This window comes from Herpailurus yagouaroundi, unplaced genomic scaffold (genome assembly GCF_014898765.1).
Source record: "Herpailurus yagouaroundi ecotype Mexico unplaced genomic scaffold, PumYag 140, whole genome shotgun sequence".
NCBI lineage: Eukaryota > Metazoa > Chordata > Mammalia > Carnivora > Felidae > Herpailurus > Herpailurus yagouaroundi.
The window spans coordinates 42,966,508-42,983,461 of NW_024412395.1; the positions used below are offsets into that span (position 1 = coordinate 42,966,508).

General features: G+C 34.6%; 1 protein-coding gene across 3 annotated transcripts in view; it reads left to right on the forward strand.

Annotated features, from left to right (window-relative positions):
* Positions 1–16,954, forward strand: part of TANK (TRAF family member associated NFKB activator) — a 95,828-nt gene that overhangs the window by 53,633 nt on the left and 25,241 nt on the right. For all 3 annotated transcript variants that reach the window (XM_040475182.1, XM_040475180.1, XM_040475181.1), the window contains exons 3-4: positions 8,844–8,952; positions 10,050–10,168. In XM_040475182.1, coding sequence (XP_040331116.1) covers positions 8,844–8,952; positions 10,050–10,168 — 228 coding nt within the window. The remainder of the gene's footprint in view (positions 1–8,843; positions 8,953–10,049; positions 10,169–16,954) is intronic.

Below are 16,954 nucleotides of genomic sequence, written 5' to 3' on the forward strand. Positions count from 1 at the left end.
GATAAATCCTTACTTTGTGTTTTATACATCTCTTACGAAAAGAAGCTGGGGAGTATAAGGCTTACTGTTCGTATTTCTTTCATTCATTCTACAATTTATGATGTGCCAGGTACATAATAAATGCTAGGGATTACAAGATAAGTAAAACAGATCATACACTTAAAGGGTTCACAATCTGATATTGCTTCTTCTGTTTGTTGCCTGTATAAGCATTCATATGTACCCATGCTAAGAGGTCTTCTGATTTTTTCCAAAGTAGAGTGATGTTTTAATCATAGTAGCCCCTAACATGGGCAACTTTTAATATGCTTACAGAATAAGAGAAGAAACTATTAAATAGAACAGTGGTAGAGTTGGCTTGGTCCTTGAATCAGTTACTGTACAGGGTAACTAATTCAAGAGACCAGGAAGTACTGTGTTTAAATAAGATAAAAGTTTGTCCTCTCGTGCAACAGTCCAGAGTAGCCAGGGATAGTGGGGCAGCTTTACCATCCTTAAAATACGGTTTCCCCCTCTGGAATCACAGCAGCCATTCTACTTGTTAACGTTTCCCTGCCAGTGAGAACAGAAAGAAGCAGTGAAAAGCAGACAGCTGTCTTTTAATAATGTGGTCCAAAATTTGTACAGGTCACTTCTGTTCATATCCTGTTAGCCAGAACTTAGTCATATGATCATATGGCTAGTAAATGTATTCTCTAGCTGGATGACCATGTGCACAGGTAAAAGTCTATATTACTAAAAGAAAAACCGAGAATGTATATGGGGGAATAACTAGCAGTCTTTGCCACACATTTTGACTAACTAGGCTAAGGTTTCAAATATCACAAGAGTCTATAATGTGGACTTAAATATTTAATCAGCTGTATTACTTATACCAAGTTGCTTCTGATCCATTTCTGCCACTGTTCTGTGGAAGAAACCAAATATATTTAATAAAGACTTAAGTACCCTCTACTGCTTATTTGACCATCTTTCCAAGAGAAGTATCAGTAATAAGTAATTTAAAAATCTGAAAATTTTAAAACTGATTGCCATTTAAAAATCAGATTACAGTATTCATAAATGATTAAGTTTCAGAAAACTTCCTAGAGCGGGTCTCCTGCTTTTCCCAAGATCTTTGCATTATGTAAAAAGAAAATATAAATCTCCTTTGTTGAAAGAGAAATGTGGAAAAAAATGTATTTGTCTTTTCTTGCCAGTTCTTGGTTAAAAGTGAAAAATCAACAATGTCTTATGTGGGAAGGTAAAAATCTCCTTAATTATAAGATAGTTCAGGTGCTTACAAACAAAATTTCCTTTCTTTGTACTGCTAAGAAAGGTGAAGGATACAGAATACCTAAAACCATCCTGTTTGCTAAGTAAAGATCCTCACTAACTAACCAGTGAGTCTATGATGAAGGCCTCAAATAAGAATAAATTTGACTGTGCACTTTTTGTCATAAATTATAGAGCCAAACATTTTTCCAACAACAGTGTTAAACCATTAAGGACTGTGTTGTCAGATTGCTTTATTCTAGAGCTAGTCTTGACCCATCTGAAATGTAAAGTGTCAGACTTATGTTACCTGTAAAAGCTGGTAGACTATGCTTACTAAAGCATAATGTGCCTTTATTATAGGTAGTACTTTATTTAAAAATCCTTTATTTTCACTTAAGATGTGAATGGCCTCATTGTTTACCACCCTTCTTTTTTTCCTTTCTTTGTTCCCCAAAATCTCTGTGTAAAGTGTCAGTGGAAATGGAGCAATTTACTCTTCTTTCTTTCTACAGAAGCTACTGGTATTAGAATAAAGGTGCTTCTGCTGTTTCTGACTGAAGTTTTATTTCTTCTATTGTACATCGTCAGTACGTTGCCATAGACTCATTTTCTACCTATCAAAATTTAAAATATTTGTATCCTTTGTTCCAGGTTTTTATTTCCAGAAATACGTTCTGTCAAAACTTCTAGACAGGCATGCTAAGGTAGAAGTTCAAGAAGTTATGTTAATAATTAGGAATGTTTAAATTATGATATCCATTCAAAGATACTGTGAGCACCTACTCAGTATATTGTGTCAGGAACTGTTCTAAGTACTGGGTCCACCATGATAAGCATACACGCTGTCTGCTTCGTGGAATGGTGGCACATCTAGTAAAGAATAGACTAGTCACGGGGCGCCTGGGTGGCGCAGTCGGTTAAGCGTCCGACTTCAGCCAGGTCACGATCTTGCGGTCCGGGAGTTCGAACCCCGCGTCAGGCTCTGGGCTGATGGCTCAGAGCCTGGAGCCTGTTTCCGATTCTGTGTCTCCCTCTCTCTCTGCCCCTCCCCCGTTCATGCTCTGTCTCTCTCTGTCCCAAAAATAAATAAACGTTGAAAAAAAATTTTTTTTTAAAAAATCAAAAAAAAAAAAAAAAGAATAGACTAGTCAAATAATCTCATAAATGTGAATTTTCATGGTGCCTGGGTGGCTCAGTTGGCTAAGCAGCCGACTTCAGTCAGGTCATAATACTGCAGTTTGTGGGTTCGAGCCCTGCCTCGGGGTCTGTGCCAACAGCTCAGAGCCTGGAGCCTGCATCACATTCTGTGTCTCCCTCTCTCTCTCTCTGCCCTCCCCCTTCTCTCTCTCTCTCTCTCTCTCTCTCTCTCTCTCAAAAATAACTAAACATTTAAAAAATTATTTTTAAATAAATGTGAAATTTCAAACTCTGGTAAGTATTAGGAAGAAAAGTAAACTGTTGATAGAACATCTGTTAGGGAGTTGACCTAATCTAGGAGATCAGAGAAGATAATATTTATGAAGTGATTTTTGAAAGGACAGGTTTGAGGTACTTTCCAAGTAAACAAACTGTGTTACAATGACTCATTGGCCTGAAGAATTGAAAGTATAAGAGAAAAGTGCAATAAAAATCAGGGGCAAAACTATGTAGGCTCTTTAGAGGCCATGTTGAGGATTTTTGATTCTTTATTTTGAAAACAGTAGGAAACCATTTAAGACATTTATGAGGGAAGGGTGAGAGAACCCAGTGGTATTATGATTATATTTGCATTTTGCAAAATACATAATGGCTACAGTTTAGACAGTGGATTGGCTGCTACACTTAGGGAAAGCAGTAAGTCTATTGCAGTAGTCTATTAAGGATGTGATGGCTTGAATGGTGATGGCTACATTGAAGATAAAAAAGTGGACAAATTTGAGAGATATTCAATATTAAAATTGACACTTGGTAATGGATTGGCTATAGAACAAGTAGATGTCAAGGATGGTTATAGCTTTCCAGATGGATAGTGGTGCCCTGTACTGAAAGAAGGAATGCAAAGGACCTGATTTTCCCAGGGGCTGGGGTGGTAGGAGGGAGAAGGAGATGTTGGAGGGAAAAGATCGTCAATTTTGAATATGTAAAATTTAAAATGCTTTCCCGGCAGCACTTGGCCACATAGATCTAGAAGAGAGACCTAGAAGTCCCAGAGAAGTCTGGGCTAGAAGGAGATATTTGAGAGTCTGGAGTATAACCTGCCACTTGGAATGATATTGCTTAAGGGGAGCCTATATAGCAAAAAGAGGACCTTGCTAGAATATACTAGCACAATATACTAGAATATACCTTGCTAAATATACTCACGTGATCTGCCATGGTGGTTATTTAGGGTCTTGGGCTTTGGTGGTCAGGCAAAACAAAACCTGGATTAAAATCCCAGCTCCACTGCCTACTAAGAAACTTTGGCCAGGTTTTTTTGTACCTCTTTGTGCTTCAGTTTTCTCACCTGTAAAATGTAGGAAATAACTGCCTCAGAAGATTAGTCAGTTTAACAGCTAAAATGAAATAAAGGTCTCTGATTTTGGTGCATAGTAAGTATTCGATGAAATGATCATATGATGATCGTGTATTGTTGAAAATTTTGATTGCGGAACAGTTCACAGTTTTTAAGAAGTAGAATACATATACATATGCACAGAAGTTCCCAAAGGATATAGACCAAAGTATCAGTAGTTACCTCTGAGGAGGAATGAAAGGCATAGTAAAGGGAAAGACTTACTCTTTACCTTGTACATGTGGGGTTTTGTGGTGGTAGTGATAGTAGACATTTTGTTGTTTTGTGCATTTTCTCAACAAATGTGCCACTTTTGTAATTTTTAACAGCCATTAATGGTTCCGTAATCATTTTTGACTATTTTTTCTCTTTGTAAACTTTGAACAACCAGGGCTCTTAGTTTTTTTGCTTGACAGAATGTTTTTGATTCAATGGAGGTACCATACTGCTTTCTCAAAAAGAAACTTCTGAATCCTGGGTTACAATGAACTAGAAGAAAGACTGAGAAAACTGGCTTAGAGCATGGGGAAGTTGTGTGGTAAGTCTGGTGACAAATTGTCCATGTTCAGGGGTAATAGAGCTACATGCTATGGTAACAGGTATTATGTAGATACCTTGCTCATTATTAAAAGAAAGAACTAACATTTGCAAAGAGCTTAGTATGTACCACATAATTTATACATGTCATTTCCTTCAGTCCTTCAAGTAAATACCATTTTCATTTCAGGAAGAGAGAAACCAAACCTCAAAAAGGCTAATAAGTAATCAGAACCAAAACACAAGATTGCAAAATAAAAATAGCTTGTCATAGTTTACCATTTGGCATGCTGAGAAATTGGTGGCAGCACTGAGTAGTAGATAATTCGCATTGATAATTTGGTCTGTCAGATTGCAGGTCTAGGTAAGACTTGATGCCAGGAGGATGGGGGAGGGCAGGGTTTATAACCTAGTTATAATAAGAAAATATAGCAGAGAATGGTTGAAGAATAGGCTGTATAAATAGGATCTCTGAGTTGCTAATCTTATACAATCTTTTTTTTTTTAACTTGAAGTTGATGTTTAGTTTACCAGAGTTTCAAGATAAAACAGTTTGTGATCAAAGTGCTGTGTATTGAGACAGTTATTATTTAATTGTCTTCCTTCAAGAACTGTGGAGCTTCCGTATTGAGAACATTTGTGGTAGCATTCTACAAAGCTTTTGTTCTCTCTGTTAATCTTGGAACAGTCTGAAAGATTTTTACATTGAGATTCTTTTTTTTTTTTTTAATCCATTCAATTTATTAAATTCCTATACTTCTTATACCTGGAGGAAAACAGTGGTATTTTTCAGAATATTGAGATTAGTTTTTAAGGATGAAAAGAGATAATGTTTGACCCTTAGCAAGTATCATCAATGACGTAAGGGTACTTGAACTTTTTTTCCCTCATCTAGGAAATAAGTGCTTTGAAAGATATTTTAAAAATGAGAATTTTCAGTGTCAGCAATAGGGAAAAAAACAATTTACAGAACTCTTTTAATATTTATAAAACACATGAAAACTTGAGCAGCTGTATATCCAAAATTATAGAGAATATGCTGCCTTAGCTTTAAAGGTGGATTGAAATTTCCCGGGATAAAGGGACAGTTCTAAAGATAATCTTTTTGCTTTGTTTATGATAATCAAGGAAGGCATGTATGGACAACCATTTTTAATAAATTTAAAATGTATACCATACTTGATCAGCATTGTTTTCAGCTTTGCTTTTGAACACTAAGAAAGAATATAAGTGCATTATGGCACAAATACCTAAGTACCTGTTTACCTCTTTCAGATACTGGTAGACCACTTGTTTTGCTAGTCTTTGGAATTGGAAGGAGTGTCAAATACACAGAAGCCAGAGTCATCTTGGCCAGATGGTGTTTGATACAGATGGATGGTTAGTTGTCATGCAGATCTCCTAGTTGGTAACTTGTTGCTGCCATCTGACTCAAAGAATCATTCACACACACTGGCTGTCAAAAGCATCTTCTCTTCTGTCTGTTTTAGCTGTCATGTCTGTGCTCTGTACAGACGTGTTGACAAGACATTGCTGTTGTACATTTTCAATGTGGTTGTTAGTGATTTTTCTGTTTTGTGGGATCTTTGATCGGGCTGGAATGTACTTGGTTTGTAATTGTGTTGTTTTTTAAAAAATACTGTGACAGTGCAACAATTATCTGACCTTTTAAAAGGACTTTTCAGGTTATAAGTTTATTCAGATCTGTTCAGTGAACAAAAAGCATTTAATAAAAAGGAAAGAAACCTTCTTGTTTCAGTTTCCAAATATAACAAATAAACTGAATTCTACTGGTTATTTCTGAATTTGAATCAATATCTTCTTGTGGACTCTCCATCTTATAGCCTTGTGGTCAAAATCTTTATACTATTTTCTGAGTATGTATTTTCTTTTCTTGAAATGGTACCTTTTTTTCTGACGGTAAAAGCTTCCCTTTTTTTTCCCCCGCCCCCCCCCCCCAAAAAAAGAGAAAGAAAAGATCTTCAGACATTGCCTATCTTTTGCACCCATTTTCTCAAACTTAATTTCCTTTTCTCTTACTCACCTAGTGACCTGTCTCCTATTTTTCCTGTTTCCCTTATAAAATATAAGCAAAGCCTTTCTCCATTCTTTCAGGTAGCTTCTTAAGTTATTTCTGAAGTCTATTTCTCTGATAATTAACAACTTAATTAACAACTTAAAGTCTATTTATTCAACTAATACTTAGCATCTCAAAATGTGCCACTCTGCTGTACTCTAGAGATACCAGAAGAAAATAGTCTCTGCTCTTGAAGAGATCATAGTCTAAAGTGAAATCAGAAGTATAGATAATGAGACTAGAATACTACAATTGCTTTAAGTATGTGGAAAAAGCAGTAAGAGAACAAGGGCCATTGCTCTTCTTTTCCCCCGCTGTATTTCCAGAATATCAGTTTTTAATTTATTACAGAATTTGCTTGAGTTTACAAAGTACTTTATTAAGTGGTTTAAGAAATAGTTCAAAACTTTAACTTGAAAGAGTTGTTGATTTTTCCCATCCAGTGACTACATTTTCAGCATTATTCATTTATTATAATATTTTATATGCAGGTATGCTAAAGTATGTTTTTAAGCCAGAGATAAAAGATGAATATTACCTGGCAGAACCTTCTGACTTGGTTCCAAAAGAAAATACGAGTCCTTTGGTTTTCCATGCAGGTGGGGAAAAAATATATAGTAGAAAAAGAATAGGCTGAAGTTTGAATCACTTACACACTCATTCTGGGCCTATCTCTAACTTGCTAAGTTTTTTATACTGGTTACTTAGTGTCTGGATAATAGAATATTTTTACCTATCAAAACATAGTGATGAAAGAATGGGCAATTATTGGTTAGTATTTATGAAGAGCTTTGAGTTCTTTGGAAAAAGCCGTAAATACACAGAAGTAGATAGTGAGGAAGTAACATCAGCATGTTTGCTGATTCCTCATCCTGGTAGCTCTGTGCAGCCCAGGTAAATTTAGGTATTACAGAATTTGCTATAGACATTTAAATCCTCCTTTCAGTCAGCCAACTCACTCTTTCTAGGGACTTTGGGTATAAATTTATCTAGGAAAGAGATGTCTTGTCCTGAGAGGCATGGCCCTAGACTGGATTTTGGTATTTAAGGTTTAGTTCTGAGACTCATAATCGTAGGATATGTGACCCATATGGATTAACAAGATACGTTCTTCTATTTGCAATAATAAAGTTTGGATTCCTTTTTTTTTTTAACTTGGATTCTTTATTTCCATTATTTTTTTTTCAACAAGCATGTACTAAATATCTCCTATGTAAAAGTTACTTTGCAAAGTTTAATGGGAGTATCAAGTCCTATAACACTACCCTCAGGCAACATGCAAAGAAAATGAACCACTTAAGTTACTTATCAGCTCTGTCTGTTACTCTTCTTTGAAGTGTATTACTTATAGAATTTCACCTTTTGTTTGGCAAAATGTGGTATTTTGCTGTAATTTCCTAAGCTAATGTATTTTGGGAATCTAGGAACCGCTATATAATTTATAAAGAACTTTAAGCTTACTGGTCTCTGAAAAGAATAATTTCATTAATTTTGAACTCTGAATTAAAAAAAAATTCAAAATCAAATACTTAGTATGTACTGAAGGACATTCCAAGATTATTAGGACCTTCTTTTATATTCAGGGAATTTACAATTTAGTCATTTATTGTTGCACCAGTGATAAAAATTGATAAAGAATTCTCTGTTATTTGTTGGTGATATTTTTTAAGACTTTGTACTAATTTGGTAATTGTAATGTAGCATTTTCAAATTTGCTTGAAGGTTTGTTAACATCTGTATTCTCTAATACAAACTGCTGTCTTTTTTCATTGCGTAATTTTCACAGCCACTGCAATAAAATAGCAAGATGAATGGATTAAAAATATAAGGGAAATTATGATATTTAAGATATCCAGTAAGGATTAAGCACATATTCTCTTGACTTCTTAAAACTTAATCTGAGAAAATAAGTTTTTGGTCAGTATAATTTTGTAATTTGTACTCATCCCTTTAATTTTCATAGGGTTTTAGTCAGAGCTACTTTCTTTGTGATTTTATACCCTGAGTACAAATTCAAAAGTGTTTTTACTTAAGAGACGTGAAATGTTAACATTTTTTAAGTTACAGGTATTTTTATACAGCAGCATAGAATGATAGAATGAATCCATTTTGTCATTCATGCTTTTTTTGTTGCTGCCATTAAGAACTGAATTCTAAATTACAATTTTTATCCTAACTGAAAGACCAAGAGTTGAACTATTAACTGAAATTTCTCTAATTAAAGTGACTTTTTAAATTTTACAGTGTTTTATGTCAGTGATGTTTATAATGATTATTACTGTATTGTTGGATCTGGTTTTTGGCTCACAAATAACATGCTCACTACCTGGGAAATGGCAATAGGGCAAACCATATCTATATGTAATTCTTAATGGACAGTAGATGTATGTACACACATCTGTCAGTAAATATAAGGCTGAATGGTTTTTATGTCCACAGACTGAAAACTATGAGCAGAGAATACGTGAGCAACAGGAACAGCTGTCACTTCAACAAACTATTATTGACAAGCTGAAATCACAGTTACTTCTTATGAATTCCAGTCAAGGTATCTTCATATTTATTTTTTACGTATTTCTTAAACCTCTTGAAGAACAGAAAGATGGAAATCAAGTTTTTCTATTTTATTTCTCCATTGTTTCTCAGTAGTTCTGATATTTTAATGATTACGGTGCAGTTACATGTTTTCATTTACGAAATGAGTACTTGCCAGGGTGTGGGAAAATGAACATTCTTGTAGAACTCTGTGTTGATAAAACTTCTTAGAGGGCAATTTGCCAGTAAGTAGTGAAAGCTTTCTTAAATGTCTGTGCCTTTTAAACAAAAAATTCAAGTCCTAACCATATGCCATAAGAAAATGTTTGTTCAAATACTCAAAGATACGTATGTAAGGATGCTTATCACAGTATAACTTCTAATAATGAAAAATCAGATATAATGAAATGTTCAACAGTTAAATTATAGTCTTTCATATAATCATCAGCTGTGTAGAAAAAGCGATGGTAATAGATGTTAACTTACTAACATGAGACATGTCTATTATATATAGGAAAGAACAAAACAAGATTTTATATATATATATATATATATATACACATATATATATAATTTTATTTTTTGTGTGCAACAAAAAAGATTCTTGTATGAATTTATATGTATTGGAAAAGAAAAACTGTGATAAAATATAAACTAAAATTTTGACAGGAATAATTCACAGGTCATAAAGGTTGTGAGCAGCTTTTATTTATTTATTTATTTATTTTTGGTATGTCTGCATTTTCTAATTTTCCTATAATAAGTATGGAGTAGTTATGCAAATGATTGTCTTAAACAAGAAGTGCACACCTGAAAATACTGCTTATTACAAGTTTCACTGCTATTGTTGATGGTAGGCCTCAAAGAGCTTCTAGTTTTCTAAATTCTACATAGTTTTTATACCACTGATTTGGGAGTGTAGTTTTGTGGGAATGGAAAAAAATCTAAATGGGCAAATTTAAGTTGTCAAGGTAAGTTTTATCTTAAGAATTTCTGAAACTCATAGTTTAAAATTTCTTTAAAATTAGGTTTCTGATTTGTTTTTATTTTTTCAGCTGGTACCAAAAACAGGGATATCCTACTTATATCCAAGAGGTTTTTGTCTTGCAGATAACAGTTTTGGCTATGTTCCTCTGCTTGAAGACAGTGAAGCAAGAAAGAGTAATTTGCCTCTTGATCAGCCACATGATAAAGTAAAATCAGGAATACCAAGAGAAAAAGAATTAAAGGTAGACTGCACTGCTGGTTTATTCCCTAAAGGAAATAAGAAGTGATGGGATGCCTGGGTGGCTCAGTCTGTTGAGCGCCCAACTTTTGCGCGGGTCATGATCTCGCAGTTCGTGGGTTCAGACCCCGCATCGGGCTCTGTGCTGACAGCTCAGAGCTGGGAGCCTGCTTTCATTATTAGATTTTATGTCTCCTTCTCTCTCTGCCCCTCTCCCACTTGTGCTTGGTCTCTCTCTCTCTCTCTCTCTCTCTCTCTGTCAAAAATAAACATTGAAAAAAAATTTTTTTTAAAGAAAATAAGAAATGAGAAATTGGGTTCCACAGACTTACTGAATTATTCAGTCAGTATTCTATCGAATTTGGGTGGGCGAGAGCAAGGGAGAAGGTGGAGGAGATTTTTTTCACTCCTACCATTGCTTCAAAAAGCAACATTCAAATGCTGACACATAACACATGTGCTTCTTTGTTTTGTTCTCCTGCGGTAGATCCACCACTGGAATTCTAAACAAATTGTAGATGTACACAAACAAATGACTTACATATTTCAAATACAGGCACTATTTCCAGGTAAAATAAAGGCTTAGGGTTCATGTTTCCTAGTATTCTCTTTTCTATATCACAAAGAAATAAAACATTTAACTAAGGTAGGTAGTAAGGCACAGATGATTCTGGATTAGAAAATAACATTCTAGTTTGTTCTTAAATTTCCTGTGCTTAATTTTTTAAAAAATCCACCTAACCAGTTCAGCAAAAGTCTTCACTGAAACAATATAAGAAGGAACGTTCCATATCTCTGCAAGGAGACATGTATAAGGATGTTGGTTAGAAACAAATTAAACATCCATCAGTGGCAGAACAGTACACCTTTACAGGAAACACTTTAGAAAAATTAAAATTAACCAAACATTTATATATTAGTATGCCTAGATTTCAGAAACAGTATTGAACAAAAAGTGGAAATTACAAAATGATAAAATGGGAATGACTTATGTAAATTTTTTCAGATATAAAATATTATGACACTGTTTCTAAAAACACAAGTATGTAGTAAAAGTATAAAAACATGGACAAGAACGTTCCACAACTTTCTTAGAAAAATGATCACCTCCATAGTTGGGGAGAGAAGAGTCTCTGATTCTGGGAAGGGAATAAAATAAAAGATCAGTTGTATCTATAACTTTTCTTTTTTTAAAGAAAACTACTGAAGTGAAATGTTAACACTTGTTAAATCAGGGTACTAGATACATAGATGTATATTATTTTCCATGTTTTTATGAATCCTTGAAATGTGTGTTTAAAAAGGAATTTTTTAATGAGTTAGGTTTTAGAAGGATGAAATAGCTTTTCAATAAAATAAGATTTCCTAACTAATGAGGACTCTTAACATCCACAAGACCAATTAAGTCAAGAATGCTATATTTATTTCTTTTCTTCTAAATATGGTAGAAGATTTTAGCTTTGTGTGCCAAGGTTATTCATTTATCGATCCCATAACTAAGACTGTCGTCATTTGTTTTTATTTAACATCAAATATGAGAAACCCAGTTTAAATACTTTTCTATATATAAAATTATATAAAATATATATATAAATATATATAAAAAATAGAATGAGAAGTTCTCTAATGTATCTCCCCTTTCATTTTTTAAAAATCAATCTTGTTTTTTTATTTGAATCATCCAGCTCTCTTCACCCTCACTCCAATTTCCATTTATCTAAAAATGCTGATAAACACAAGAAACTCTGGCACTGGAATATGTTTCAGTTTATTTTGCAAAAGACAAAATTCAGAAACAGTGATTCTGACTTCTGAAATACAATTTTATGATTGGGTCTATTATAGTGCATTATAAAATAATTGAATTACTGTGAAATGGCAGCACATAAACTTAGTGCTTAAGTAAACAATATTTACATTCCATTTTCATGTTTTGGGGACTTCTTTTTTTTACTTAAAAAAAATTTTTTTAATATTTATTTTTGAGAGAGATACAGTATGAGCAGGGAAGGGGCAGAGAGAAAGGGAGACACAGCATCTAAAGCAGGCTCCAGGCTCTGAGCTGCCAGCACAGAGCCTGGTGCAGGGCTTGAACTCAGGAACTACAAGATCATGACCTGAGCCGAAGTTGGTTGCTTAACCAACTGAGCCACCCAGGTGCCCCTTGTTTTGAAGACTTTGAAATGTGATTATTTACCATCAATTTTTAATCAAAATTCCTACATATATTCCAGTTATAACATTTCTTTGAAGATAATAAAATATCTCTAGTTCAAAATATACAGAAGGCATTTTTGAAAATATTAATCTTGGTTAGAACAAACAGGATGGTGTAAAAGGCTCTTAGATATGTTAGTAATTTAATTTATTTTATATTTGGGTAATTTGTCATTGTTTATGAAAGGTTTAGGGTTTATTTTTCAGTCAGTAAGTGTTCAGTGGGAACCTTCCTCTGAATTATTATTTTTTTTTTTTTAATTTTTTTTCAACGTTTATTTATTTTTGGGACAGAGAGAGACAGCGCATGAACGGGGGAGGGGCAGAGAGAGAGGGAGACACAGAATCGGAAACAGGCTCCAGGCTCTGAGCCATCAGCCCAGAGCCCGATGCGGGGCTCGAACTCACGGACCGCGAGATCGTGACCTGGCTGAAGTCGGATGCTTAACCGACTGCGCCACCCAGGCGCCCCCTTCTGAATTATTTTTTAAATTACATTCGTTTTATTTTTATAAGATGTCTTTTGTCTATAAAATATATACTACCTGGATATCTGGCTTACATTAAGTGTTAGTAATAGAAATTATGTCAGAGATGGCTTATTTCCAAAGAATTAATAATGTTGCACAATTGTAACTTTATTTGTAAACAGACAATAGAGGAAAAAATAAAGTGAGAAATATAAATCTAGTGAGTTCTCTTAATGATCTTTACTAATAGGGGAAACATTTATGTGACAGCCACATATTTAATACTTGGAATAGCTCATCAACTCAGTCTTCTTATACTGTAACTATTTAATAAAAATAAATTAACTCTTATATTTCCGGTTTCTCATCTTTATCTAGAGTCAAAGTGCTAATGAGCACTAAATATGCAACAGATTAAAAGGAAGAAATATATTCCAAAAGAAGGAAGGAATTGGATTTATTGAATATTTGAGAGCTGGCTGTATATTGTAAAAAAAATAGGCCTCATTTAGAAAAATACTGGCCAATTAAGCAGTTGAAACTCAATTCAGTTTTAGTTAATACAAGTGAAACCCTTTCCTAAAGAATTTTGATTTTGGATGTATCAGGGTTTTTCCAAAATGAAAAATTGCATATTGGTTGTCAGTTGCAGCTTTGTAAAAGTGTGCATGTACGTGTAGAAACTGAAAGGCAGCGTGTACAAATGGCTAAGAGAATGGTACAGTTCACTTTTTTTCTGTTTCCAATATAATTTTATGTAATTAGTCTTTTTAAAAACTAAACAATTTCTAGAAATCACGTTCCCAATCAGTTGGCCTAGCCTCTGTAAAGAATAAGTTAATAGAAATGCTTTGAACCAATAACACAAGGAAGCTACTGCTAACCGCTCACAGTCCTTCCTCCTTCTGTTTGGTGAGTTGTTTGAGGATTTGTTTTCTTTTGACTATTTATTTTGTTCAGGATTTGGTTAGGATATTTGACAGCAACAAATGACATTATGGCATTATGGCAAATGATGTGGCTTTCTTGTTGCTCTCTTCTCTTGGATCTCTTACTTTCTTACTTTGAGGAAATAATGCCATAATGCCAGGCTGCCCTGGAAAATGAGACAAAAAGCAGAGGAAAAGGGCATTTGAGGGGAAAAAAGCCCTTTTAGAAAATTTTATTTGAGAAACATGAAATTTGTAGATCGGCCTCTGTTCATGGTACTCCTCCACAAAGAACATGCAAGAATTCTTCGACTTCTAAAAGGACATAAGGAAGTCACGACAGCAGAGCTTGTATAATTGGGTGGCCCTTAATACTCTGCTTTAGTTTAGAGACATTAGAGAAAAAGTACTCAGTTTAGTGGAAAACCTGAATTTCACTTCTCATATACCACCATAGTTTGCACAGTCTTTCTTGAGGAGATACGGTTTTGGCAAAGGGGTCATTGCGTTATCTATCATACAACAAAGTACCCCGAATTTTATGCCCAAACTTAACAACTTAAAACAACAAATATTTATTATTTCAGTTTCTGTGGGTCAGAAATTTGGAAGTGACTTAGCTGGGTAGTTCTGGTTCAAGATCTCATTTGACTGAAGTTAGGATGTGGGCAAGGGCTTCAGTCATCTGAAGGCTTGGCGTGGTTGGAGGATCCACGTCCAAGATGGCTCACTCAAATGACTGTTGGCAGGAAACATCTCCATGGCCTTTTCTCACAACCTGGCCAATAATTTCCTCAAAGTAAGAGAGTAAGAGATCCAAGAGAAGAGAGCAACAAGAAAGCCACAGTGCTTTACATGACCTAGTTTCTAAAAATCACATACCTTTACTTCCACTTTATTCTGCTCATTAGAAATAAGTCACAAAGTGCTTCAGAGGCAAGGAAATACGCTCCCCTTCTTGAAAGGAGGAGTACCAGAGATTTTGTACATGTATTTTAAAAGCATCACGGGATGGTAGATTGTGGCATATAGAGAGGGTACCATAGATCAGGGTGTGGTGTGGTGTGTAGTATTTGATTTATATGATAAATACTAATGAAAAGTCAAGGACCTTGGCAGAATTTAATAGTAAATTCAGCTTCCTGAATCCTATCAGTGTTAATCTCAGAAGAAACAAATATCATAGCTTCTCATCTTAACAATTTGAAAAATTCTGGGGCGCCTGAGTGGCTCAGTCGGTTAAGCATCCGACTTTGGCTCAGGTCATGATCTCGCGGTTTGTGGATTTGAGCCCCACGTCGGGCTCTGTGCTGACAACTCAGAGCCTGGAGCCTGCTTCAGATTCAGTGTCTCATCCTCTCTCTGCCCCTCCCATGCTCGTGCTCTGTCTCTCTTTGTCTCTCAATAATAAATAAATGTTAAAAAAAATTAAAAAAAAAACAATTTCAAAAATTCTGACGTGAATGTAGACTTTCCAGAGAACAGCTGAGCAGTGTTTTAGAGAACCAAGATACTATTGCCTGTTGTTACGTTTTCTTTTTTTATAACCAGTTTTGAAAATTGAAAATATTTATATGTAGAAAATCAACACAAAAATGCACACACTTATTCTTGACAAAACTATCTCTTGTTTATAGAACACCATTGTCAGACACAGTAGCATATGTCATGAGAGCAGTTATTTAAATAACAAATTGTGTTTCTTAATGTAGATATAAATTGGCATTGTTTAATTCACTTTTTTAAAAACTAGGATTGTAATATACTGGATCATTTTTAAGATCTTGGAAATAAGAGATTTTTATAATACTGCTTCTGAGAGGCACTTCAGTTGCCAAACTGAATACTATTCTAGGTGTCCAGGGTTTGACAAAAATTGTTTGCCCTCATCTTTCTATCCTACAGTATTTTTTTTGGAAGTTACACAAGAGTCTAGATAGAATGTTGGGATGCAAGAAAATGTATAGGGAGTGATGATATTGAATACATAAAAGAATTTGGTGATACTGGTAAATTTTCTTCGCTCACTCATCCAGTGACTGAACTGCTATGTACCTGACATTGCCAGCCACTGGAAGAACAAAGAAATATTGTCGATGCTGGCTTAAAGTTTTGATTCAATAACCAAAATCAACGTTACTGAATATTGTAAGGTCATTTCAGAGTCTAGGATCCAGGATACAAAGTGTAATATGAGTTTATTTGAACTTCTGTTTTTTAACATAGAGATCATGTGTCCAAAGAGCTGATTTTCTGCTTTGTTTCTGATTTTATGTATGTATTTCTCATTTGTTCTTTATACATGTCTTTTTTCATCTGAGTTACATGCTTTAAGCAAAAGTGTAAAAATACAAAGAATGCAGTTATTACGGAAAGCTGCCAGTTAGACAGTTGGCCCATCCCTCATGTCGCCATTCTTGTGATTAGATCGGTAGATAGACGGTAGCATCAAGGAGCAGCAAAGATTTTGTGGGTTTTGAAGAGTAAAACAGTGATGTAGCCGTGGAGCTGCCATTAGTGCTAACATTAAGGAAATAAGATGTGCTGTACCTGGTAATTCTAGTGAATATAGAGGCTGTGACATGTTTGAAGAGAGCTGATGTCTAAAAATTCACTTGTCAATCACTTAGACAAGAAGTATTTGTTGAACTCCTTCTATTTGCCTAGTCTTGCTAATCATTGACAGGAGTACAAAAAAAGAATGAGACATGATCCGTCTCTAACTTTAAGGAGCCATGTAGTCTGATTGGAGAAACAAAGATTTGGACCCCAAAGCAATTAGCAAACATTGTAAGTCAATGTGAAGTCTTAATTATATGATAAAATGAAATGCTAATTATAATTTTATGGTACAGATAAAACATATAGGACCTTAATTTAAAAATAAAATTCCCAGTGAGCTAAAAGGTAGGCTTGAGCAGGGGATCAACATTTAGTTCAAGGAGAGAAAAGAAAACATATTCTTATGTGCCTATGTTTTGGTACTGTGTGCATAGATATGAAAACCTAATTTTCTGCAAGATTTTAATGGGAAAAGAATAATTTCTAGATACGAGCTCAGATTATTCAAGACCACTTTGGAGAACATTATGTAAACTGAATCTGGGTGCCTGGGTGGCTTAGTCAGTAAAGTGTGTAACTTTTGATCTTAGGGTCATGAGTTCATGCCCCACA